Here is a 26681-nt window from a genome sequence, read left to right as displayed (position 1 = left end):
TGCAGGTGGCCACCTTCTCCTCTGTCCTCACATGGAGAAAAGAATATGAGCTCTTTCTCTCCTCTTTTTATAAGGGCACCAGCCCTATCAGATTAGGGCCTCACTCTTATGACTCCATTTAACCTTTATCACCCCCCTAAAGTCCTGTCTCCAAATACCATCACATTGGAAATTAGAGCTTCAACATATGTGCTTGAGGTGTACACAAGCATTGAGTCCACAACAGTGTTCCTTTGTAACTTTTCTCTCTCATAGGAGGACATGTTCCTAATTTAAGTATAGAGACTACATTAGCAATTCCTGAACTGGGAGCCTTTTATCTGCCCCACAAATCTACCTTCCAAAAATAAAGGAGGTTTTTCTGAAAAGTTTGCCAAGGGTCTGTGCTTTAAACCAGTGGTTTTCTAAACGTTTTACCACACAATCCACAGGAAGAAATACATTTTATCTTGCAACCATTATATAACTATAAATATGTAAAACTGAAAATGTCAAAATAATACTCAGTAGGTATAATATACTCCAATAGTTTCTATTCTCTTCTATTTATTTTTTTTTAATGCTGGTCATAACCTACTAAGTTGATTTTACAGCCTATTAATAGGTTGCAACCTCAGTTTGAAAAACACTGATTTGAACACTTCTTCAGCTTAGATTGCAAACAGGAATTCCTGATTGGCGTGGATGTGAGCATTTCTCCCCTCTTGTTAGAGACTTTTACTAGGATCACAGGCACATCTTTAAGTCCTATTATTTGTCAGTGAGCAGAGCTAAGTAGCCTTTAGGATATTTAATGAGATTTAGTATTTGGGCCCCTTGCCATTGTTCAATTGATAGGATCGTGTTGCCTCACTGAGAAAATGACCTGTTTCCTTTCAAATTTCTTTAAGTTGGATAAATGCTGCCATATTCATCTTTTAAAAAAAGTTATCTCCACTAATATTTTCATAAATTTGTAGTTTTCCTTTACCTTACATGTATTCATGTAACTAATTGGAAATCTGTGCAAACTGGGAATATAGAAACACTTGGAGGAAAGGTAAATTTTTAGTATGTCTGTAAACTTATTTTTATATTAGAATATTTACTTACAAGCTAAATAGATAAATATATATGATTATAAATATAAGACAAACCTTATTCTTGTCCTTCCCCACCAAACCTCAAAATATTTCTTGGTCTGCTCTTCCCCTCATGTGTGAAGCCATTAGGAGATATGAGAGGGGCTAGGCTATTTTTGCATATCCTTCTCAATGTGAACATAACCCCAGTTTATTTTTCTGTTCACTAACATTGACCAGCTTAAGCCATCTTTTTAGGTAAAAGTCTCTTTCTTAAAAGATATGCACACACATATTTGCTTGTTTTGGGTATGAGTAAATACTAGGCTTATATAGAATACCTGATGACAAGATTTAAAGAAAACGTTCTTAATACAAGTTGAATTCAATTTATTTGGTGAACTTAGTGGTATATTCAAGGAATAACCATTATCTTTTAACATACAGTACTTAATTTTCTAATCCATTCATATCATATGTTGGATGTTTCCAGGCTGATAAGCGTTAAGTCCAGGTCTCAGGAGCCAGGTTCCTTATTGTAGTATGTTGCCTAATGAGCTGCTCTATAAAAGGCTCATAGAAATATTCTTAGAGCCTACATAATACTTCCTCTGATTGTCCTTTCTCTTCCAATTAATTAATAATCTGGGATTTCAGTTGATACAGGGTCACTTAAATTTCTGTCTCGTTGACCCTGTGGGGTACAAAAGAGTAAAAAGTGTAATTAAAACAAGTCATCCTTGCCTACCATTCTAAAAAAAAATCCAATAAACTGATACCATATGTTAAAAAACAACTAGTTATAATGCTAAGATATGCTTCTTCAGTTTGAAAGGATAGAGAACATAGTATATTTGAAATACCACAGGTGTTTAAGCAAGGCGTTTAACCTTTAATGAAAATCTGAGTGTCATAAAAGGGCAGACCATTAAGGGAAAGATTAGTTACTCTATCAGACTAGTATACAGGAGGTCATATTTCAGGGCATTATCTGAGTACCCAGCAAAAATTGATTTGCCTACCAGGAAATCTTCTGTCCTGGCTTCCTACTCTGGACCATATAGATTGATTTCACAGCTAGTATCCCGCTAGTCCAAAATCCTTTTTATAAAGTTCAGCCCTTCCTAGCATTTTATTCTTCTAATGTAAAGTGTTTTTCTTTTTCCTTTAGCTGTACCTTCAGAATTAAATACAGTATGAGGAAAATTCTTCACATAGACCCTAAGGAAATCTGAAACTGGAACAATTTCATTTGCTTAACCTATATTCTTTCTACACCAAGTGTGTACATATTCAGTATTTTTATTTCTTAAGAAAATAATTTTGCCTTAGTGATTTTCACATAGAACTTGCCTCATGTAGACAAAAGCTTCTCATTTAATTGGAAGATAATGATATTACTGATGGTACGAGCTCGCTATATGATGAAATAAATTTTCTCCATGTTTGGATCTACAGGCCTATAAGATTATAAAAGATGATCAAGAAAGATATAATGAAAGAATTTCAGGATTAGGGCTGACACCAGAAGAGAAACAGAAAAGGGCCACATCATCTGGTGAGTATGATTTGAGGTTCGGTATATGAAGGGAAAATTAGAAACAGTTTAGATGCTATGCTTTGTGGATATCTTGTCGACACGAAGATGCCATGAGATTATAAGCTTCCAGAAACTATGATATTACACCAGGCCTGGCAGCAATTTGTTAAAGTGTTTGACTGGAATTTGGGTTTGAGAATAAAATTAGTGCTAATTATGATTGGTTTTTCCTTATATTAGACTCTTAAGAGGCAAGCTTTAAATTTAAAAAGCAAGCTTGGCAAGGAAAATTATTGGAAAAGAGATGAAGGCCCTTTTTCAGTGAGGAAATTCTTTTGATCTGTTTTGTTCCCCTTTTGAGTCTTTGGTTTTGAGTTGTTAAAGATGTATTTGTTTTCCTAAAGCATATAGCCCTAGCCAGCACTTCCATTGTACATGACTGGCTTGGTTTTTCACAGAAGAATGTTTTAATCCTTTAATAAGCTCCACAACCCTGCGTGGGCAATTTATATTGCTTTCTTCAATAACATCTCCTTATTCTTGAACATTTTATAATAATCTTCAATTGACCTACTGGATTTTCCCCTTTTATTGATAACAAAAGGTGAAACTGAACTTGATATTTTTTTGTTGGGCATTAGGAAATTAATGCAAAAGGCAGAAGCCTTCTAATATATATTTTCTAACAGATTTTAGAAATAGATAAATATTTAAGCCAGGTTCTAGTTCTGATAGACTTGATGAATGAATGACATTGGCTAAATCATTCACTTCTTTTTTGGGTATTTGTCACTTATGAAATGAAGAGAATACTTGCTTTTCTTGTCCCATCAGGATGCTGTGAAGTTTGTTAAGATAAATGTAGGTACAGTGTTTTGCTAGCTTTATGTAAAGGATTGAGGTAAGTGCAAGGTGATTTTTTTTAAATAGTGGCAAGGAGTCATCTGAGACTTTAAGAAAATTCACCATGTCTGTTCTGTTGCTTACAGCTCTGGAAGGAGAGCCAGTTCCTAAAGTCAGGGTACCAAGTCATGTTCCATTCCTGCTCATTGGTGGAGGCACTGCTGCTTTTGCTGCAGCCAGATCCATCCGGGCTCGGGATCCTGGGGCCAGGGTAAGGCATACACCATCTTGCTTGTAATGGAGGATATAATTTGCAAGCACTTAGCCAATGTGAACACTTTGATATCTGCCTCTTAAATGACTTGGCTCTGATAAGTGTCATTATGTTGTGTCTAAAGGTACTAATTGTATCTGAAGACCCTGAGCTGCCATACATGCGGCCTCCTCTTTCAAAAGAATTATGGTTTTCAGATGACCCAAATGTCACAAAGACACTACGATTCAGACAGTGGAATGGAAAAGAGAGAAGGTATGTTCATTTATGTAAAATAGGCCTGACTAGCAACTTCTAAGCACAGGGAATGACTGGATTTTGCATGAACCATGCACAGTACATAGGACAGATGGCATGGCTGCACACTGGAGTTCGCTCTGGTATGCACTTGTTATAGCTTAGGGATAAAAGTTGATCTATGAACAACTGAAGGTGTAATATTGGCCTCTGAAGTACTGATGCTCCTATATTCCTGGACTTTTATGTTAGACTTCAGTAATGATCAGCTCGGCCCATGTTGTCACTTCTTTACACTTGCCTAGGCATGTCTCATAAGAGCAAAAGAAAAGACACTGTTCTATGGCATCTAGTAGACATTTAGAATCGTAGGAATAGAGTGGACACACTGTAAAGAAGAACCTCTTTATTAACATGTTTGCACAGGAGACTTAGAAATGCAGGTCCAGAAGCCTTTTCCTTTTAAAGGACGGCTCGGATCTCTTGATTTAAGTACCATGAACTGTAAGTACCAATTTTTTTCTCCTTAATGATCCCTTTGATTTTGGACTAAATTTTATAAATCTACCTGCCTCCTTCACCCCTGCTATCATGTTCCTTTCTCAAGCAGGATGTATACTTCAAATTATCTTAGCTACCCCTCAATTATTATCTCATTGTTACTGTTTACTGTTTGAGGCAAAATCATCTCGGGAGCTAGACCTAGTTGTCCATTGACCAGCACCATTCTGGACAGCTCATTTTGGTGGATGTCTGAATACCAGCTACTTGGGCAGTCTTCTTGTTCTAATTTTGAAAAGAACATAAATCCAAAACAGCATTTCTCAATCTTGGCACTATTGACACTTGGGACTGGATGATTCTTTGTCATGGGGGTAGTCTGTGCACTACAATAGTGTTTTGCAGCATCCCGGGCCTCTACCCTCTAGATGCCAATAGCATCCTTCCCCCACAAGCTCTTACAGACAAAAAATGTCCAAATGTCCCCAGGGAAGGGGGTAAAAAATTGCCACCAGTTGAGAATCGCTGATGTAAAATACCTCTGTATAAGTAAGTCACAACCAAGATTTAGTGGCCTTGAAGACTTACTTTGGAAAATGTTCCCAAAAGTTTTTCATAATGGAAACAATTTTACTAAAGCTATAGGGGAAGTCGATAGCAGTTCCAGGTGTTAATAACATTTTCTTCCTCTTCTCTGTGCAGCATCTATTTCCAGCCACCTTCTTTCTATGTTTCTGCTCAAGACCTGCCTCACATTGAGAATGGTGGTGTAGCTGTCCTCACCGGGAAGAAGGTGGGCTAGTAGGCTGCTTCCTTTGTCAGGCTCCATGTATATGCCCATGTGGGCAGCGACTATGGTGACTTGTATTCCCAGTACCATTTATGTCTGTTCTGCCATTGTATTTCATCAAAAGAAGGATCGAGTTATTTTAGGTTTAATATTACCAACTTACACTGCTTAGTGTATCTTTTTGGGGAAAGCACTGATCTGAAACCCTGAGTAGCATGCTAACTAAACTGTCCCAGGGAAGTCAAATCATTGGGACCGTGACTCTGAAGCCGTTCCCTCTCCTGATTTGCTCCTCTGCCCTTCTTCCTTCTTCCTATTTTTCCATACTCCCTTCTTCCTATTTTTTCCACACTAAGATTTCTTCAGGATTATGGATGATGAGATATTGACCAATGTATATTATTCATGGTAGTAAAACAATTTGGGTATAATGTCAGCATGGAAAATATTGTCAGTGCCTGAGTAATGGGGACAGTTATTGGGGGGCATTCGTGGGATCCAGGGAGGGTTTTGTTTTGTTTTGTTATGTTTTATTTTTGTTAATGGGAGATACCACAGTGTGTTTGTAAACTAATGGCAACGTTCCAGTAGAGAGGTAATGGTTATCAGGAGAAAAGCCCAGAGTAGATAGGGTCCAGATCACAAACGGAGGCATTGACCTATGATAGGGACAGACCCACTTCTTCTATAAGGAGACGTTAGGCAGAGAAGAGGGATATAGGTTTGTAGAAAAGCTGGTAATGAGACATTATGAATTAAGTACCCCCTATATGTAAACACACAGGCCCTGCCCTCTAAAGACTAATCATATTAGACAGAAACATAAATAAATAATCATAACACAAATGCGGAGCGAGAAAGATATGCACAGTGTGTTGTGGGAATTACTAGAAAGTGTGCCCAGTGTACTGATGGTTTCAAGGAATGATTCCTGGACAAAGAAGTCTTATAGAATGGGATATGTTATGGAATGAAGGCATTAGAAGTGAAGAGCATTCAAGTTAAAAAGAACAGCATTAAGAAAATGCACAAGGGTATGAAAAAAGCATGTTTCATTCAGGGAAACACAAACAGCTAGGTCCTGACAGAACAGAAAGTACAAATTAAGAAATGGTAAAAGATGAAACTGAGAAGTCATGCAAGAGCCTGATCGTGGAGAGCTCTGTCATGTGAAAGATCTTGAGTTTTATCCCATAGGCACTGGGGAGCTGTTGAGTTTTAGACAAAGATATACTACAGTTGGATTGAATTTTCAGTAATACTCTTATTGGCTGTGAGGAGGATAGATTTCAGGGGGACAAGACTAGAGACAGACCATTTCGAAGACTATTGCAATAATCCAGGTGAGAGATGATGAGAGCCCAAACTAGGTCAGTAGTGGTGATAATGGTGTTGTAAGCACAGTTTTAAAGCACTTTACATGTATTATCTCACTTTATCCTCACAATAATCTTATGAGGTAAATACTATTATTATTTCCATTTTATAGAGACACAAATCGAGATTAAAGAAAGGTTAAGTAACTTGCCTAAGATCACATAGCTAATAAGTGTTGGAGACAGAATTTGAGCCCAGATCCTTCTGGCTACAGAATTCTGATTGCAGAGCCCAAGCTCTTACTAACTAACATCAGTGTATAGCTTCCCAACAGCAAGGTGGTAAGGAGTGGGGAACACTGGAGACATGCTTATGAGGCAAACTCGATAGGTGTGGTGATTGATTGAAGGTGGAACATGAGGGAGAAGGAGGAGGGAAAGGTGACTTTCTGTTTTCCACCTTGTGTGGTAGGTGCTGAAGTATCCCCACCTGAGACAGATATTACAAGAGTAAGATCTAGTTTAAGGGAGAAATAAAATTTCAGTTTGGGCTATTAAGTGTGAAGTGGAATATCTGTGCAGATGTCCTGTGGGAAGTTGGATATATGACTGACACTCAGAGGAGGGGTCTGGTCTCAGATAGAGATTCAGGAATCCTCCATGTACATGTTGGAGTTGAAACCATGAGAGTAGGTCAAGCCTCCCAAGGACAAGTTCTACACTCAGAAGAGGAGTAGGGCCAAGGATGAAACCCTGGAAACCCAAGTTTTAGGTAGGCTTAAGAAGAAGAGTCCACTAAGAGTTGCCTAATTATCATCTCCCCTCTCTCATTTAACTCCACTAAGGAGAGTAGGAAAGAAGTTAAAGGGCAGTATAAGGAAAGCCCAGGACAGGGTCTAGGGTTGGAGAGAGTTTCAGGGAGGAGGGTGTGATCCACAGTGTTACTGCAGCAAGAAAATCTGGTAAGAAAAGACTTGTAAAATGACCCATTTGATTTAACAACTCAGATATCATTGTGAAGTTAGAAAAAGAAAAAAGTTGATAAACTCTCAAAAAGTTTAAATGAGAGAGGGGAGATGATAATTAGGCAAAAGCTTGAGGAGGACACAGAATCAAAGGTGAGACTTTTAGGATAGGACAGACTTAATTAAGCATATTAATGGGCAGCCAGTATAAGGTGTCAGGAGAGAGGTGAAGGTGATAAGTGGTGACTAATAGGGGAAAGTTCTGGGAGAGAAAGGAAGGGGTGGGGGTCAGGCACAGAAACAGAACAAAGAGGATACTTAATGCCAGAAGCTGGAAGAAAGGAAGTAAGGTTTTTATTCAGGGGTCAGAAGGTGGGAACCCTTATGGGAAGCTGAGGAAGATCACATCAAATGGCTTGACTTGTTTTTGCAATAAACTAGGATACTGGGTGGTTATTGAGAGTGAGCAGTGTGAGGGTTGAGTATTGGGGTTGGATTGAAGAGGGAGCTTACACAGGACAAATCAAAGTCTGCTAAAGAAGCTACTCATCCATCGGATTTCTGGGTACGTCGTTGTCTCAGGAAAGATCAATTGGGTTCTCCTGTCATATGTTCCTAGAGCTATCTATATTGCTCTCATCAGAGCATTTCTCACTCTTAATTTCTCGTGCTTGATTGTAGTGCTTGTTAAATTGTCTCTCTTAGCTACTAGACTCTGAAGGTATCTGTTTTCTCACTATTGTGTCCCCAGGACTTAGCACAGTGCCTGAAACATATAGTAGGTGCTTAATAAATATGTCTTGAATGAACGGTCTCACAGCTAGTAAAGAGTGGTGCACAGACTGGAACCCCAGCCTCTCTGACTCCAAAGCTGAAGCTTTTCACCATAGGAAGGAGTAGGATGGAATGCAGTTAGGGATGCTGGCAAGAGAACAGTTTGGATGATCTTCCATTGGCCAGGTTGAGATGGAATAGCCTACTGGGTAAACAGAGACAATCAAAGGTAAGCATAGATGCCAGTGGGACTGAGAGAAAGCTGGAAGGATGGGGAATTGTGACCAAAGAGTGGGATATCTGAGGTAGAAGTAGAGGTTAAAAGATAAGATTCTGGATGTGGCTTAAAGGAAAAGTATGAGCCAGATTTGCAGGTCTTCAGTGAATGAGGAGGAGTGGCCAGAATGTGGCTGGATGACAGTGATTCATAGGGTTATAGATTGGCATCCCTCAGAGGACAATGAGGGTACAAGAACCTGGAAGCAGCAGCAGCCAACACCCCCCTCCTCGACTTTTGATGGGAAGGATTGTAGGGGAATGAGCAGTCTTGTTAAGGGGGCGGGAACTAAGTTTTAGTTAGTGCTAGAAGTTGGAGAAAGCATCCTGCAAAAATGGGGATGATCTAGGAAAGTTGCTAACAAAAAAAGTCAGGCAGGATTCCAAAGCCCCAAGCAGAAAAATCTGTCCCTATTCTACATTTCCACAAATTGGGCAGAAACTTTGGAACTGTAGGAACTTCCTCTAATGTAGGCTGCTTAGGAAATAAGGACCACCTGAAGAAACTGGATACCAGAAACAGTGGTGCCAATGATTACTCAGAAGTGGTTTCTTAAGGATTGATCACCTTAGGTCAAGAACTAATTCTTCTCATTGAGCTGGTGGCTAAGAGGTACAGTGTTCTTTTTGGGGGTAATGGAAATATTCTCGAATTAGATAGTGGTGATGGTTACACAACCTTGTGAATATACTAAAAACCACCGAATGGTGTACTTTAAAATGGTGAATTTTACGTTAAGTGATTTATATCAATAAAATTTTTTAAAAAGCTAATTCATCTCTCCATCTTTCTGTGTACGTGTGTGCGACTGTATCAGGTAATACAGCTGGATGTGAGAGGCAACATGGTGAAACTTAATGATGGTTCTCAAATAACCTATGAAAAGTGCTTGATTGCAACAGGTGAGTATTTCTGGAGATGACTTTCTTCCCTGATATAGTTGATTCAAGTTTTAGTATAGAAGGCTTTACTTAATCTTAAGAAAACTGAAACCCAAACTCTCTAAAGTGGGTGTCTTGTCTTGGTGCAAAGCCCAGCTAACTACTGGCGTCCCATCAACAGCCCTTCTGATTATCCTTGCCATTCCTTCTGGTAAAGGCATGGATGTGTATTAAAGAACATTGCCTTTTTTTTCACCCTGCTTAGCCTCTGCCCTCTCTCCTGAAAGTAATATAACCTCGTGGCTTCATTGCCAGTTCCAATCAGCAATCAAAGGGAGGAGACCAAAGCAGTTGCTTAAACAAACATATCTATGCTATCTGGTGTATCTTCATGAGAAACTAGAAGAGAACTGGGAAGCAGAAAGTGAGGCCTTGCGACCATCTGTCGGGAAGGCAGGCCCTTTGAAGAGAGACTCTCAAATCTGCTTCTCAAAACCTGCTGTAAAGGGAGTTGAAGTAAAACAAAGCCTCTTGTCCTGTTGCTGCTGCTGTAGCACCAGCGGGAGCGCATACACTACACCATCACCTTTGTCGGGGGATTGTTTGGGTTAGCTCCTGCTTGTTGAACTAAAGGATTTTCCTCGTCTTATTTCCAGGAGGCACTCCAAGAAGTCTGTCTGCCATTGATAGAGCTGGAGCAGAGGTGAAGAGTAGAACAACACTTTTCAGAAAGGTAATTGCCTGCTTTAGTGCTTTCACTGTGTCAGTTTTGAAGAGGTGGCAGAATCTTGTGGTCCCCAAGTACCCACCTGAGAATTGGGAGATTCAGGTTCTATTTATGGCTCTTCTACAGACTGGTTATCTTGCCTTGAGCAAGTCACTTCTCTCTGCACCTCACATACCTCACTCAAGTGTTTTCAAGCTCCTAGGAGAAAAATACATTTTGTGTTTTTATTGCTTGCTACAGTTCCTTCCAATCACCCTTTCATAGCTGTTTTTTCCTGATGCATTTGAGTCATTGGAACTCATAGCCTCTTAGAATTTTTCATTGCAAGTTCTATTTTGGAGACTTTGGGGAGAAAAGTTAAGAGTACCTAAGTGAGGAAGTAGGGGAGGGGTTACTTTTTATCACCATGCTTTGCTTATGAAAACTGCTAAAGTTTTTCATCCACTCTTATGGGTATTTGAAAAGATCCATACTATCCTTGAAGCTCTTGACAGAACAAGGCTTGTCAACCTCTGTACTACTGACATTTTGGGCTGGATTTGCTGTGAGGGGCCATCCCATGCATTGTCAGATATTTAGCAGCATCTCTGGACTTTACCTACTAGAAGCAAACAGCATCTCCTTACCCCCAGCTGTGACAGCCAAAAATATCTCCAGACATTGCTAAATGTCCCCTGGGGGTGAAGAGACAAAACTGTCTACCCTCGCCACACCACCACCAGTTGAGAACCATTGTCACTAGAAGGAGTGTTACAGTGGAGAAAGAAATTTATATCAATATCATATGGGCTATAATTGAGCCACATTTTACAAGAAGAATTTATGTCCAAATTACTATAGTCAAAGACAGCGGAAAATATTTCCTGGTATTATTATCCCGTGCCGCTTTGGTAAATCAGTGGATTAAACTGCTGTGATCCTGCAGATTGGAGACTTCAGAACCTTAGAGAAGATTTCCCGTGAAGTCAAGTCAATTACAATTATCGGTGGGGGCTTCCTTGGTAGCGAACTGGCCTGTGCTCTTGGCAGAAAGGGTGAGTACTGGAGTGTGAGCTCAGTTTTCTTTCTCTGTTCTGGTATTACATGCTTTTTGGGCCTTTCACAAATTCCAGAGATGCATTTGCCAGGATTAGTAGAAAGACTTCGATTAAGGTCTGTATGGTGAAAAGCTAAGCACCGATCTTAGTTCTGATGAAGAATTCTTTAATGACCACAAAGCTGTCATCTGAGCAATTGAGCAGCAATGCTTTCTTTCCTTTCTTCTAGCCTGTAGGCCAAGACTCCTTAGAAATAAAATATTAAGGAAAGTGAGCTATTGAGATGGTAAGGACAGTTTAGACTACAGAAGTGTATGTATCTTTGAACTGCTGCTCCCCATAGAAGCAAAGACTTCCTTCAGACACACGATGGTTCTGTGTGTCTTGACAGATCCATGAGTTACCAGTTTGCATGTTTCATGGCAACCATTTTTCTTAATGTTATTTCTCAGCTGTGCGAAATCAGGGCATCTTCTCAGGAGGGTGCTTACTATTCAGAAGTTGCAAGGCATTTGTGGAAGTCCAAGGTGATGCCTGGGTGCAAGTGCACCGAGTTCACAGTATGTGGTCGAATCCAGGGATGACAGTTCTGGCACCTGTTGTATTTGCCTTGTGACTGCCCTACTGCCCCAGTGCCCCACAAATGGGAGCTCTGGCCTGGGTCACAGTATTGCCGTGTGTGTAGTAAATGGCTGCCTGCTGCTTCTCTTTCTGTCTTAGGACTGGCTTTTGCCTTCTGCTATACCTACTCTGTTTCTTCCTAGCTCAAGCCTTGGGCACTGAAGTGATTCAGCTTTTCCCTGAGAAAGGAAATATGGGAAAGATCCTCCCAGAATACCTCAGCAACTGGACCATGGAAAAAGTCAGACGAGGTAGAGAGATTCTTTCCATATGCTGGCCACTCTTTTCTCTGAGATAGGCTTCATGCAAAGTTGGCTTCTTTGGGAACCCCCTTGACATAAGCCATGTCATCCAGCAGAGGAAATGTTTCCCCCATTCTCTAGTCAGTCAGGTTCATGTAAGTATTCTGAATCTGATGCACCAGATTCTCAGATATGTTGAAAATGAACTGTGGATGTAGGTTTTTGCAGCTTTCCAAGGGTGCGTGCATGCTGATAATTACTGGTTTCATGACAGGAGATGCCTCTAGTCAGCTTCCCTACTTTTCATGAAGGTGGTAGGCTCATAGGCTCAGCTTCAGGTCTTGTTTGCCTTCACAGAGGGTGTTAAGGTGCTGCCCAATGCTATTGTGCAATCAGTCGGTGTCAGCGGTGGCAAGTTACTCATCAAGCTGAAAGACGGCCAGAAGGTAAAGAAGGGGGGAGACAGGCTGCCAGAAGACCTAGCCCTCCTCTTCTTTTTCCTCATTCTTCTTCATTTGTTACCAGTACATTAGTTTTCTTGGCAGCCACCATTAACCTGTCATGATTTTCTGAATGAACTGTCCCTGAATTAAAACAAAAATGATAAGAACCAGAGTAGATGCCTGGGACCCACTTTCCTATAGCCCCTTCCTGTCTTATCAAGGATTTTTAAGACCTGACTAGGGTGACAGATTTCTGTTCAGATGATATGGGTTATGGGTATGTGAAGGAGGGCACTTTATGAAATGGAACTTAAATCTTTTTACCAGAGAAAGTTAACCAATGATTTTTTTTGTAAAGCTTGGGTTTTTCATGACATGATGCGCAGTTGCTATGTCCATAAGTATACATAGAAACTATGGTAATTGATCGAATTACTTTTTTTCCTCAGGTAGAAACTGACCACATAGTGGCAGCTGTGGGCCTGGAGCCCAATGTTGAGCTAGCCAAGACTGGCGGACTAGAAATAGACTCAGATTTTGGTGGCTTCCGGGTAAATGCAGAGCTCCAAGCACGTTCTAACATCTGGGTGGTAAGTGCACTACAGCCGGACCAGGCATGGTTCCTTGTCCCCAGCCTAGGAGCAGGTGTGCCCAGTGGGGTGCTAAAGCGCATCAGTAACTTATCCCAATAGGATTGGAACATTTGGAGGCCAAGTGGAGAGAACAGAAATTTGTGAATAGCTTGATTTACAAAATCAAGTATGGTCTCACACTGCAAGCTAGTGATGAAGGAAATGAACACCGTGCATACCTATAGAACTAGCATTCTTCCGGTGTTATTGTTGTTGGAAGTGTACACAGCTTTCAGACTAATCTGTTTTCCTTGCCTGAACTTGAGTCCAAGAAATGGAGGATAAGGCTATTTCATGACATTCTCTATAAAGGAAAATTACTCGTTTTCATTTTTCCTTGAATACTATTTTTTAAATAGTTTTTAAAAATCTGTTATTGTATGTAGAAACCATGAGGTAATTTCCCCATTAATAGATTGTTACAAGTTTATCGTGTTTGATTATGGACTCTGCAACTAAGGGCATAGGAACTTTGAAAGGTGTTTTTCCCTTACAGTTTTCTTTTTCAATAAAGCATACTAGATTTTTCAAAACTTGTTATAAAAGCAACACACACTCAATATGGAAGGTAGACAAGAAGGAGAGAGGGGGGAACCACCTGCACAATCACTGGGTTTTTTTTTTTTTTTTGGTATATTTCCTTCTCTTCATTTTCTTGCACATAGGCATTTTTTTCTTTATTGCAGACAGTCATAGCAAGCATACTATGTATAAATATTCACGTTCTCCTCTTTTTTACATAACATAATGTTAAGTACTTCCCACATTGCTTCAGATTCTATAAACAGTTTAATAACTGTATAATATTCCATTAAGTGTGTTTCATAGTTCAGTATTGCTCACGTGTTGGATTTTTAGGGCATCATATATACACTATCAAAAACAGCTGAGAGTCCATTAAAAAAAAACTACTCTATGCCTCCACAAACCTAACCTAAACTTTGTATGCTCCATACTATAGCATTATATGCTTCCCCAACTAGGTTATACACTCCTTGTGGGCAAGGTAGTCCAAATAGCCACAAAGGTGAGCAAAGGGTTAGAGAGCTCATATACCACCTCCTTTGTGAAGCTGGCCTTGTTCACCTCTGGCTGTGGGTTCTTTCTCTCCTTGAAACACTGAACTCACTTAATCTGTACCCCTCACATTGCACATTGCTTGTTTACATTGCACTGTAGTGAGGAGCAATGCTGCACCTTCTTCAACTAGGTTAAACACTTGTAGGCAAGGTCTGTGTCAGGTTTGTCTCAGCAACCCAGACAGTATAATGCTTTGTACAGAATAAGTACTCCATAAATATTTGTTGAACAAATGAACAAATTCTGAACAACCAAAAAATTTTATCTTGGAAAAGATTTCTAGATAATAGGCAGTCACATCTAAAAACTGGTTTCCACACATAAGAAAGAATATTCTGCAAATCATCGTTTTCTGTTAAGGGCAGGATGAGATGAAATAAGTATGAGCTGGAGCATACAAGGTTTAGGTTAGGTTTGTGGAAGCATAGAATAGTTTTATGGTTTTATTTTTAATGGACTCTCAGCTGTTTTTGATAGTGTATATATGATTCTGGCCTGTAGGTGGAAAACATTAATTAGTTAACATCACAAGCATATTTTTTGAGCCCCAAAAGTTTTATGTTCTGTCTTTAACTTGCTTTTTTTATCATGTGCTCATGTAATGTATTTGTCTCCAAAGGCAGGAGATGCCGCATGCTTCTACGATATAAAGTTGGGTAGGAGACGGGTAGAGCACCATGACCATGCTGTTGTGAGTGGAAGATTGGCTGGAGAAAATATGACTGGAGCTGCTAAGCCATACTGGCATCAGTCAATGTTCTGGTAACAGTTTTGTGCCTTTAGAACTCAACTCATTAGAATACAGAATTAATGGAACCAGAGTCATAGTTTGGTTTCTTTGTGGGCCAGTTAGCTTTATACAGAGAGGAGGAAAGTTCTATATTGTGTCCATGCATTCTATCCCAGAGTGGCATTCTGGTAAAAGTATCCCATTTGGCATAAATTAGACTAGGTGAATGAATGGGGAGGGTATCAGCACTTCTGGTAAAATAGTTCAGAGTTCAAACTATAGTCGGTGGTAGAAAAGTGTACTCTTAGGTATAGACAGCAGTATATTTTAATTTGTTCTTTGCTGCTGATCTCAATGAGCCCGATATGCTGACAGAAAGGCACACTGCTTATATGTAACCCTTAAAATCAGGAGTTCAAAGTCAGGCATATAAGGAGCGCTCCGGATAGCAAAAAGTTAGCAATGGACATTCCAGAATACCAGAGCTGGCTTTATGTGGCACATTCGCATCTTGCTGATTTGAAAGATGAGGTACATAAAAACTTCAAGATTTTAGAAACCTCACAACAGGGAAGTTCTCAGCTGATGGGAGCACATTTTAGGATGATCACTCACAGTTTTATGAGTGGGCAGTAAAAACAATGAATGGATTTCAGGGTCAACACATGTAAGATAATACATTTAGGGGAAAAAATAGTCCATAGCTATAGAATTGTCAGTCAGGTCCCAGGAACAGAAAGCAAGAAGTCATTGTAGACTGTTCCTTAAAGACACCAATCTAATGAGCTTCTGTGGCCAAAAAGATAACAAAATGTAGAGCACCAGAAACAAAACAGCTTAAGTAGCCTAGATGAGTACAAAACGATGGTGTGTCTGTGCTGCAAATATTCTGTGAAGTTCCTAGCATATTAAGAAGAGCATGATGATGATAGGGAAAGTTTCCAAGAAGAATAGTTAAAACAAAATGACCAAGTGGGTGAAGGTGCTTCTTTATAGAAATCATTCTGGCCTTGAAAAATGAAAGCTAAAAGGAAATACTGTCAGTTAATGAAACCATAAAATATCTCAGATTCTGAGCTCCATAAATATGGAACACTCTTTAAAGCTTCTCAAAGGTAGTTTTAGGATGAGTTAAAGGAAGATAATGAACAGTCAATGTGGGGAACCCATCACTCCCCAAATGTGGTATGAGATAAAAGTGTGAATAAATTGAAAGTGTAGATCATTGTATGGATATATGATATGTATAATGGCTTCTTAAGGAAAATAAAAGTTGCTTGAGATAATCATGCTTTCTCACAGTGGTCCCCAAATGCCCTAGCAGGCAACAGATCAATTTGGCATTTCTCTTCTTGTTGCACATACCAAGTTCTTTGCTTGGCATGGAAGTGCAGTATCATGGAGAAAATGTCTCATCGTGTCATTCTTTACAGTCCCGTGACAGAACATCCTCTTCTCTCTCTTTCCTTAGGAGTGATTTGGGCCCCGATGTTGGCTATGAAGCTATTGGTCTTGTGGACAGTAGTTTGCCCACAGTTGGGGTTTTTGCAAAAGCAACTGCGCAAGACAACCCAAAATCTGCCACAGAGCAGTCAGGTAAGGAAAACCAACTGCTTCTCTTGGAAGAGTGTTGAAAAGCAGTGGTCCAAAATCTCCTGAACAAGGGGTTTCTTTATTGGACAGTGGGGAGTTCTGTCAGTGAAAGTCTCTCTTCGTGTGTCCTTTGAAATAAACCACACCCAAAGCCCTCACTCTTTAGTGGTCTGAGAGCTGGCAAAATCAAAAACCCTGGTCAAAGCATAGGCATAGATACTGTGGGTCTCCATCCTAGACAGTGGACAGTGGCTAGATCAATGACTCCATTATTTAATTTGTCTCTAGGGAATAGGAAGACCTGTGTGATGAAGAAAACCTGAACTTTTTAGATGTTTTTGTTTTGTTTTGTTTTGTTTTGTTCTGTTTCTTCTTGATAATTCTAAGAACTAGACCTGTAGGCCTGAGAACCTTAGTTTAGGACCTGCTATCCTCCATGGGCTCTAGGCAGTAAAGAACGGGTCCGAGTAATTCTTGAGCTGCCTCTAATTCCATTTGTCAGACCTTCTTGCCATGTTTTCTTTAGACAGGAGGTACCTCTTAGAATGAACTTCTCTCCCACAGCCATCTCTTTCATTAACTCCTAGGCCTATTCTCTCTCCCTTCCGTGGCCTTGGCTGAAGTTGTTTAACCTCTGTGTCCTCTTATCAGATGCATTTCAAGGGCAAGTTGCTCTTTGAGGAGAAAGTAAGACATTATATGGATATGTAGGTTCTTTCCTTGTGCAATCCAAGTAGATTACATACACCCACTCCTTAATTCTACCTCCCCTGGGAAGTGGATCCAGGAAAGAAACTCAGGGACTTAAAAAATCCAGGTCACTACTCTTTCCAGTGGGCAGTATTACTTGAAGTCTGGTCGTTCTCAGAAAATAAGGTGCCCCCTCCCCATACCACCACCCCCTGCCAAAAATAAATACCACCACTATGTTTTTTTCCATATGGAAATGCCTTCTCCTGCTTTATCCAGAGTGTCTCTCTAGCAGCACCGTACAGTAGAACTTTCTGCTTTGATAGCATTATTCTATCTCTGCTCGGTCCAATACATTAACCACTAGCCACATGTGGCTATTTAGCACTTGAATGTGGCTAGTGCAAATGAGGAACTGAATTTTACATTTTATCTAATTTTAATTAAAATATCTTAAATTTTAATTAATTTTAATTAGGAAAGCTATATATGGCTAATGGCTACTGTACTGGATCATGCAGCTCTAGAATGTTTCTTAGAGGACAAGAGCCAGTCTTTTGCAGTTTGCAGAAATCCAAATACCAGGAAATATCCAAGTACAAATTTAAAATGTGATAGTAAGGGAGGGAAGTTTGGGGTCAGACTGATGCAGTGCCCAGGAGCTGGCAAGGAAGAGCTTTCATTGCCTTCATCAGTGGAGATGAGCTGAAGAAGGCCAGCATTTACTGAGGGGGTATAGGAAAACAAATCATCTAGAAGCAGCTTGAAGCAGATGTCCAAAGATACTTTCCTTCCAGAATTTCCCAAGCTCATAATTACTTTGTTTTCTTTCGACTTTGTTTTGGGGTTTGGCCACAGGGACTGGTATCCGATCAGAGAGTGAGACAGAGTCTGAAGCCTCAGAAATCACCCTTCTTCCCAGCAACCCTGCAGTTCCCCAAGCCCCCGCCCAGGGGGAGGACTATGGCAAAGGTGTCATCTTCTACCTCAGGGACAAAGTGGTGGTAGGGATCGTGCTGTGGAATATCTTCAACCGAATGCCCATAGCAAGAAAGGTAGGTGCCTATCAGAGCTCTTACAGCAAGATGGGAGGTGCAGGCTGGAAAACGCTCCTGTGACTTCATCAGCTGCCCTACTATGCACTGCCCACCTAGGTCAAATTGTGCCTGAGCAGAACAAAGGTATATCCTTGGCTCAGGAATGTTTCTTTTTCACTCAGAACCCGGCTGGGTGGCCTGGGAGTCGGCACATGCCTATTTAGGGTTAGTAGAAAGCTGTTCCCACAATTCTCTTCAGGTGTGATGTGAAGACTGGCCCAGGCTGCGCCATTGTGTGCCTGGGCTTGAATGCACGCAGAGTGAGTTAGTGATCGACTGTTCCTCTCTCCCTCAGATCATTAAGGATGGCGAGCAACATGAAGATCTCAATGAAGTAGCTAAACTATTCAACATTCATGAAGACTGAAGTCCCCCGGTGGAACAGGCAAACACTTTGCTGTCTCTGACAGCAGTTTGTATGGCTAAAGGAACATTTTTTTTAATTCATCAGACTTCCTCTGTGTGTATGAGTGTGAATGATCAAGTCTTTTGTGAATATTTCAATCACGTAGGCAAATTCTTAATGTTCACATCACTAAATAAAACCTGATTCTTCTAAATTAAATCCTGCTCTCTTTGAAAGGGAACGGGTTGGGTGAAAGGAGGAAAGGTCTGCATATTAAAGAGCAAGCAAATTGGAGTTACTACCAAATGCATGACTTTTCTCAGCGTTGTATTCCCTGTTCCACACTCTACACTTCTTTCAGTTCCCTGAACTTCTCTCGCCTCTCCGGACCTATCTATAACAGACATGCTGTGGCTTTTGCCTACAGCGCTTGACCCTTCTTCCCTTCCCTAGGGAAGATCCTGTCTCTATAATGCTTTCCTAGCTCTTCTAAGACTATTCCTTGCTTGTCTGCCTAGTGGTCTGTGGCTTCCTGGAAGCCAGAACCTTCTTTAATATCTTGCTCTTGGTTATATCTCCAGAGCTTAGCATAAAGTCTGGCTCACAGTAGGTGCTTAGTAAATCATTGTTGAATGAATGAACACATAAACATGGAATAGACTTCACTTTATCTGGAACAATATCTGTATGTACCCCCCATCCCAGAATTGAATTGGTCCTGCAGGGGCCCAGAAAGGACATTTACTGCAAACGGAAACAAGGGTTCAAAAACCTGGTGCTTTGTGGCTAAACCTGGAGACTGACTCCTTGAGGGATCATGAGTTCTCAATTCCTCTGCCAGCTGTCCTCCAAACAGTGGAGAGGACAGAAATAAACCCTCCACTAACTCCTTTTATCTAAAATAAGCTTATAGGCATACCTCACTTTACAGATAGTACCTGGGAATATAAGTCAGAGTTTCATAAATCAGCTCTTTTTTTTTTTTTTTTGCATTTCAAATTACTTAACTTTTAAAATTCAAATCTTATTTCAATTAAGAGAAATTATTACTATTTTCAAGAGTCTAACTGTGAATCTTTTTGTAAAGAGAAAATTATGACCAGCCTAGATGAATTTTTTCATGTTGTGTTTGTTTAAAGAGGGTTGAAGCTACAACAAAATCCCTTCTGAACACTAGAACAAGACAAATGTTCACATTAAGAATGAGCTGAATTAGAACAGTTCTTATTACATGTGTACAGGTTTGGTGAAATATAATCTGACACATGACATCCAAATCTGTAGGTACAATACTCATCTAGTATCCTGTGAGACAGGACTCATTTGTACAGTAATCATCGCTGCTTACAAAGATGCTGTTCTTTGAGTGCCTACTATGAGCCAGGTGGATGTTATATGAGGAAAATAGAGAAAACATGGTTACTTCTCTAAAGGAACTCCTGGTGTCAGTGAGGAAGGCAGACACGTGAATACAGAAGAATAATATAGTGAAATGTGTCCTCAGAAAGACACAAAGTACCGTGGACACACCAAGAATGGAGAGCAACCAGAGCATCCATGCTTAAGTCTACCACTGCTGCTAGATCACTTCCTAAAGCATCATTTGGTCCATGTCCCTCCCACCACACCCTACCTCACCTCGTTTACATACAGCAACTCCCTGTTACCAACCACATCAAGTCCAAAGTCTTCTATAGCTCTCCTGATCTCAGCCCACTCTGTCATGTCCAGTCTCCTTTCCCATGACTTCATACGCACATGTATGTGCACACATAAACATCTGGTTTATTGCCACCCTTAAGTTCTTCACATCTGGAACTCCATCCCAATATCCTTTTACCTATCCAAATCCTGCTCATCTTTCAAGGCCCAAATGAAATCCCACCTTGCTCTTGAGGTCATATTCATAAAATCCTCTTTAAGTCCAAGGTCTTTGAGTTTAGCTCCTATGTTTTCTTCTATGCACTTTATTGTTTCAGGTCTTATATTCAGGTCATTAATCCATTTTGAGTTAATTTTGGTGTGTGGTGATAGACAACAGTCTAGTTTCATTCTTTTGCAGATGGCTTTCCAGTGTTCCCAGCACCATTTATTAAAGAGGATTTCCTTTATCCACTGTATGTTTTTGACATTTTTGTCGAAAATTATTTGCCCGTATAAATATAGGTTTATTTCTGGACTCTCAATTCTGTTCCACTGGTCTGTGTGTCTGTTTTGCTGCCAATACCATTTTGATTACTGTCACTTTGTAGTATAATTTGAAATTGGGCAGAATGATGCCTCCAGCCTCATTCTTTTTTCTCAGGATGGCTTTGCAATTTGGGGTCTTTTGTGCTTCCATACAAATCTGATAATTTTTTTTGTTCGATTTCTTTAAAAAATGCCCAAGGGATTTTTATGGGGATTGCATTAAATCTGTATGATGCTTTAGGTAATATAGTCATTTTATCTATGTTGATTCTTCCAATCCAAGAACACAGAATATCTTTCCATTTCTTTGTATCTTCTTCAGTTTTTTTTAATAAGGTCTTGTTGTTTTCATTATATAGGTCCTTCACATGTTTTGTTAAATTTGTTCCTAAGTATTTTATTCTTTTTCTTGCAATTGCAAAAAGAATTATTTTTCTACTTCTTTTTCTGGCACTTCATTATTAGAGTACAGGAACGTTGATTTTGTATCGAGACTTTACTGTATTTGCTTATTGTTTCTAGTAGTGTTCTTGTGGAGTCTTTAGGGTTTTCTATATAGAGAATCATGTCATCCACAAATAGTGACAGTTTGACTTCTTCGTTTCCTGTTTGGATGCCTTTTATATCTTTCTCTTGTCTGATTGCACTCGTTAGGACCTCCAATGTTATATTGAATAACAGTGGTGATAGTGAACAGCCTTGCCTTTTTCTTGATCTTGGAGAGTTTTTAGATTTTCACCATTAAGTATAATGTTGGCTGAGGGTTTGTCATAGATGGCCTTTTTTATTTTAAGGTACTTTCCTTCTATACCGATTTTGTTAAGTGTTTTGATCATAAATGGATGCTGTATCTTGTCGAAAGCTTTTTCTGCATCTATTGATATGATCATATGATTCTTATTTTTTAATTTGTTTATGTGGTGTATCACAGTAATCAATTTGCATATGTTCAACCATCCCTGTGCCTCTGGGATGAAGTCCACTTGATCATGTCGTATAATCTTCTTAATATGTTGCTGTATTCGGTTCGCTAGTATCTTATTTAGGATTTTTGCATCAGTGTTCATGAGAGATATTGGTCTGTGGTTTTCTTTTATTGTGTTATCTTTACCAGGTTTTGGTATCAGGGTAATATTGGGCTCATAAAATGAGTCGGGAAGTATTGCCTCCTCTTCGATTTTTTGGAAGAGTTTGAGGAAAATAGGTATTAAATCTTCTTTGAATGTTTGGTAGAATTCACTGGTGAAATCATCTGGTCCTGGACTTTTACTTTTTGGTAGGTTTTTGATGATCATTTCAATTTCTATAATGCGGATCGGTCTATTTAGATTTTCTAGTTCTTGATTCAGTCTAGAAAGATTGTATTTTTCTAAGTACTGGTCCATTTCTTCTAGATTATTAAATTTGGTGTTATATAATTTTTCATAGTATCCTTGTATGATCCTTTTTATTTCTGCAATATCAATCATAATTTCCCCTCTTTAATCCCTGATTTTGTTTATTTGTGTCCTTTCTCTTTTTTCTTTAGTGAATTTAGCCAGGGGGTTGTCAATTTTATTAACCTTCTCAAAGAATCAGCTCTTGGTTGCATTTATTTTTTCTATTTTTTTTTTCAGTTTCATTTATTTCTACTTTAATTATGATTATTTCTTTCCTTCTGCTGACTTTAGGCCTCATTTGTTCTTCCTTTTCTAGTTTTTTAAGATGAAGCATTAGATTGTTTATTTGGGCTCGTTCTTTTGTTTATTTGGGCTCGTATTTTTGGAGATAGGCCTGTAATGATACGAACTTTTCTCTTATGACCACTTTTGCCATGTCCCAAAAGTTTTGATATGTTGTACTATCATTATCATTTGTTTCTATGTATCTCTTGATCTCTCTTTTTATTTCTTCCTGACCCAGTTATTCTTCAGTAGCATGTTGTTTAATCTCTGTGTATTTATGGTTCTTCCTGATTTCTTTCTGCAGTTGATCTCTAGTTTCAAAGCATTATGATCAGGGAATATGGTTGGTATGATTTCACACTTCTTATATTTGTTGAGGCTATCTCTGTGTCCCAGTATGTGGTCGATTCTTGAGAATGTTCCATGTGCACTAGAGAAGAATGTATAAGCAGCTGTTTTGGGGTGGAAGGCTCTATAAATGTCAGTTATGTCCAGTTGGTCTAATGTGTCATTTAAGGATGTTATTTCACAGAGACTTATTTCTGCTTGTACAGATGATCAGTACCAGTTGAGGTTTGGCCCTCAATAGCCAGCCTGTGATTAGCTAGGCCAAAGCACAGTGCAGAACAGGGCTAGTCCCACCCTACAAAAGAGTTGGGGCTCTGCCAAAATATCAAGCATTTGGAACTCACCTACTTGATTTCAATCTCGCTTTTCTTTGCCGTTTTGCAAATGCTATCCAGTGTCACCTCAGCACCTCTTCATGATGGTACTAGCCTTTGCCTGGCCACCTGTAAGGAATAGCAGAAGATGTCCTCATACTTTAGCTGGACAGATGGACCTGAGGGAAGGAAGTGTGTTTTGATTGGAAAGGGGTCAGAGTAAGCCTCTTCTTGGAGGATGAGGTCAACATATGTAAATTTTTTGTTCTAATCAACAGGGCCTGTTTTGGAGACAAGAGACTTAAAGCAGAAAGGGATGGGGGTGGGGAATCCACAGTGACCTACTGTAGGCAGCTTCCTTGAAGGAAAATAAACAGATTCTCTAGAGACCCACTTATACAAAGGAATTCTCTCCTCCCTTCCACCACTACTCCTTCCCTTTCCCACTCCTCTCAAGTGTGGCTACCGCAATATCCCCTGTGTCCTACCCTGACACCACCTAAAGCTGGGCACCCTTGCTGTCCTAGAGATTGTTAGGATTCAATCTCAGTGCCTTGCTCTCTGGGCAGAGGGGAAGTCCTGCTAAGCCCAGAGGTGAAGCCGGACTACCTCTGGCCTCTTTCCCATCTTATCAGGGAATATCTGATGGGCACAGACATATGTACACAAAACCACACACAAAGACACAGCTCAAATAGGTGATGACGTTCCCCTGCCTGGCTGGTTCTACAGGTGGGTGTGACTGGGTCAGAGTATAGGGAGGGTCTAAATATTTAGATATGAGACTGCCAAGCCCTCTTTGGAAAACAGGGGTCATTTCAAAACGAGCATTTTGAGAAAGAGAAATGCAGCCCCTGACAACTAGAAGCTAACCTGGGACTGTCAGCTAGGCCTCAGTGTTGCTACAAACTGGCTTGGCACTCATCGCTAAGCCTGAGTGTTATGTTGAAGGTAAACAGATTTACAAAACATTAGCATCATCGTACAAGGCCATTCTAACCATGGTAGATCAAGACAAAAACAAGACTACTCCACAATCATATATAAATATAGGTAAACACATGAACATTGCCCAAACCACAGAAATGACCAATACTCCTCTCCTTTCTTAACTAATCTGAGCAACTGCTGCTTCCTTACCAATTAGAGCATTAGCTTCACTCTAGTCTGCTCGTCTAATGGATAAAATTTATTTAATAAGGCCCAATCATCAAAATTACCCTGCTTCCTAACAGCATCCAATCCAGAGCAAAACTTCACTTCCTTAAACCCTCCCCAAATCAACCAGGCCAGCCCAAATCCTATAAGTCCTTTCTAGCACCTTCTTCCTGAGATGCCCCATGGTTCCCTAAGGTGTGCATTCCCCCTTGCTTCAGTGAGTAATAAACCAAGCTTGTTCAACCATAAGCGTGTCCTGGTGGTCTCCAGCTAGTGGATGTTGACAATTTGGAGACAAAGAGCCAAAAATCTCTTCTGGAGGCCCACTACCAGGCAGGGATCCCCGTGAATTTTGCCTAGTCTGTACTTTCCGGAACATCTTACCTAATCCCAGTAGAGCCTCCAAGGTCTGTGTCTTAGTTGGGGAAAGCTCAAGAGTCAAGTCTGGGACAGAGGTGCCTGGCCTCCCAGGCAGGTTCCCACCTACAGTGTCTTGGCATTTGCAGCGCAACACAGATTCTTCTGGAGGAGCACCTAACATGAGTGTTGAGTTTATGAACACATACATACATTAATAAATTTGTTGGTCAGCTAGCAAACATTTACTGCACCGCTACTGCATACCATGGTACAATAGGTCCTGGAGATAAGAAGATGAGTAATATATAGTCCCTGCACTCAGTGGCTTTATAACCTGGTGGCAAACACAGATGGATCAACAGGTACTATCATTGCAACGTAAGTGCTTGGAGTATGATGCATGAATTCAGATCAGAACTTCTTTACTCCTCAAATTGCTTCATGGTTCTGTTTCTATCTTGTCTAGGTTTTTCTTTCACCGACAAAATCATGATTCTTCCTCCAGTCTATGGTATATTCTCTGTCATCTCTAGGGACAGAACATGAATATGTTTACTATACTTAAATGAATATGTGTAATACGCTTATAACAGAAGATGGAGCTGACATTCAAAGAGATTACACCTCTTTCTCTTCATTTTTCCTTAGCTCCTTCACTTTCCCTGCTTCCTCAGAGAATCTCTGCAGGTTCCCACCCCTTGTTTTCCTTCTCCCTGTGTTTCTTCCTCGGGTCCCAGTAAGTGCTCCCTCCCTCCCTGTTTTCTTCCCAAAGTAGTGGAGCATAATGGAAAGAGCACTCTTCTGGATTTGAGTCTCAGCACTACCATTCACTCATGGAGGACCTGAACAGCCACTTTCCTGAGTCCCAGCAGCCTCATCTGTGAAATGAGGGGAACGGACTAGATCATTCCTCCACCCTCTGCTCTAACCTCCTGTGTATGGCAAAGTCTCTCATGTGCTTGCACAGGACTTTCTTCGTCTTTCCATGGATTCAGTCGCTTTCCATCTCTTAGGTCAAGAGCAGGTGCTAATGAGACCTAAAGTCCTTGGCAAACATCTCCCCACATTGCCTCTGATGTCTCTTTGGCTCAACTAGATTTATAGGTTTGGTTTTGTGTTTATTTGTAGCTTATGATTCTTTGACCTAGCAAGTTACATCTAGACCTAAGACCCCTAGAAATTGCAACTTGCCTTATTCGCACTCCATTGAGAGTTTGACAGCCTCAAAACTGGTTGCATGAAAGGTGGCATCCTTCAAACCCTAAAAAGGGTTGGCTTCGAGCCCAGAATTTCCCTACGAAGCCTTTGTGATTAGATTATTCTATGCCATGTTCAGGCACATACATTCCTATCCAATTATTTAATGAGTCCAGTCCCTCCCTGACAGACACACACTGCAGAGCTGTTGGGTGGACAGCCACCATAACCCAGGGCAGCTCTCAACTTGATGCCAAGAGCTCCGAATCATCCCCCACCTCATACCATAAAAGCCCCAAGACCAGCCTGTTCACCCCCTTTGCTCTCACTTAGTCCATGGCCATTTCCACATTGGCCATGGTCTTGACATAGCCCTGCCCCAAAGTGCAGTGACAAGTGAGCTAGGAAGCTTGCAAGCTTCAGCAGCACCCAGCTTCTACCACAGAGACAAAAGGAAAATGCATGGAGGGAAAGAAAAAAAATCCAGTACCATGATTTGCTGGGTGGGAAAGGACATCTAGAGATCATTGCCTCCTCTGCAGGGAATGAGGAGCTTTAGGTGTTTCAGAGATCAGCAGAGCTCTTCCAACTTGAAGCCTTCCCTGGCTCCAGCCTGAGACCCTTAGCCACCTTGTTGAGACTAATATCCCATGCAACCAGTGTAGGATTCTGGTCTCCCACTCCAGTGGGAGTCCTCAAACGAGTGGCGTGGTGGGGAGGGGACAGTGAAAACAGAGAATCCTTGGCTTCAGA

General features: G+C 40.4%; 1 protein-coding gene and 1 long non-coding RNA gene across 6 annotated transcripts in view; one reads left to right on the top strand and one right to left on the bottom strand.

Annotated features, from left to right (window-relative positions):
* AIFM1 (apoptosis inducing factor mitochondria associated 1) overlaps positions 1–18916 on the top strand; it is a 32223-nt gene extending 13307 nt beyond the window's left edge. For both annotated transcript variants that reach the window (XM_011384221.1, XM_011384222.2), the window contains 14 exons: positions 2520–2619; positions 3591–3715; positions 3843–3973; positions 5159–5249; positions 9396–9480; positions 10116–10192; positions 11112–11220; positions 11988–12095; positions 12444–12532; positions 12979–13119; positions 14861–15003; positions 16443–16567; positions 18113–18309; positions 18647–18916. In XM_011384221.1, coding sequence (XP_011382523.1) covers positions 2520–2619; positions 3591–3715; positions 3843–3973; positions 5159–5249; positions 9396–9480; positions 10116–10192; positions 11112–11220; positions 11988–12095; positions 12444–12532; positions 12979–13119; positions 14861–15003; positions 16443–16567; positions 18113–18309; positions 18647–18718 — 1593 coding nt within the window. In that variant the 3' untranslated portion in view covers positions 18719–18916. The remainder of the gene's footprint in view (positions 1–2519; positions 2620–3590; positions 3716–3842; positions 3974–5158; positions 5250–9395; positions 9481–10115; positions 10193–11111; positions 11221–11987; positions 12096–12443; positions 12533–12978; positions 13120–14860; positions 15004–16442; positions 16568–18112; positions 18310–18646) is intronic.
* Positions 1–26681, bottom strand: part of LOC111733423 — a 42193-nt gene that overhangs the window by 7430 nt on the left and 8082 nt on the right. Inside the window, exons 2-4 of one of the 4 annotated variants that reach the window (XR_002777986.1) lie at positions 23244–23342; positions 10269–10384; positions 1435–1755 (exon numbers count right to left, since the gene is read on the bottom strand). This is a non-coding gene — a long non-coding RNA (uncharacterized LOC111733423). Of the gene's footprint in view, positions 1–1434; positions 1756–10268; positions 10385–23243; positions 23343–26681 lie in introns of those variants that run through there. The other 3 variants (XR_002777988.1, XR_002777987.1, XR_002777989.1) reach the window with 3 other exon arrangements.

Source organism: Pteropus vampyrus, unplaced genomic scaffold (assembly GCF_000151845.1).
Source record: "Pteropus vampyrus isolate Shadow unplaced genomic scaffold, Pvam_2.0 Scaffold566, whole genome shotgun sequence".
NCBI lineage: Eukaryota > Metazoa > Chordata > Mammalia > Chiroptera > Pteropodidae > Pteropus > Pteropus vampyrus.
Note: the sequence above shows the minus strand (reverse complement) of the source record. Positions and strands in the feature narration are given on the sequence as shown.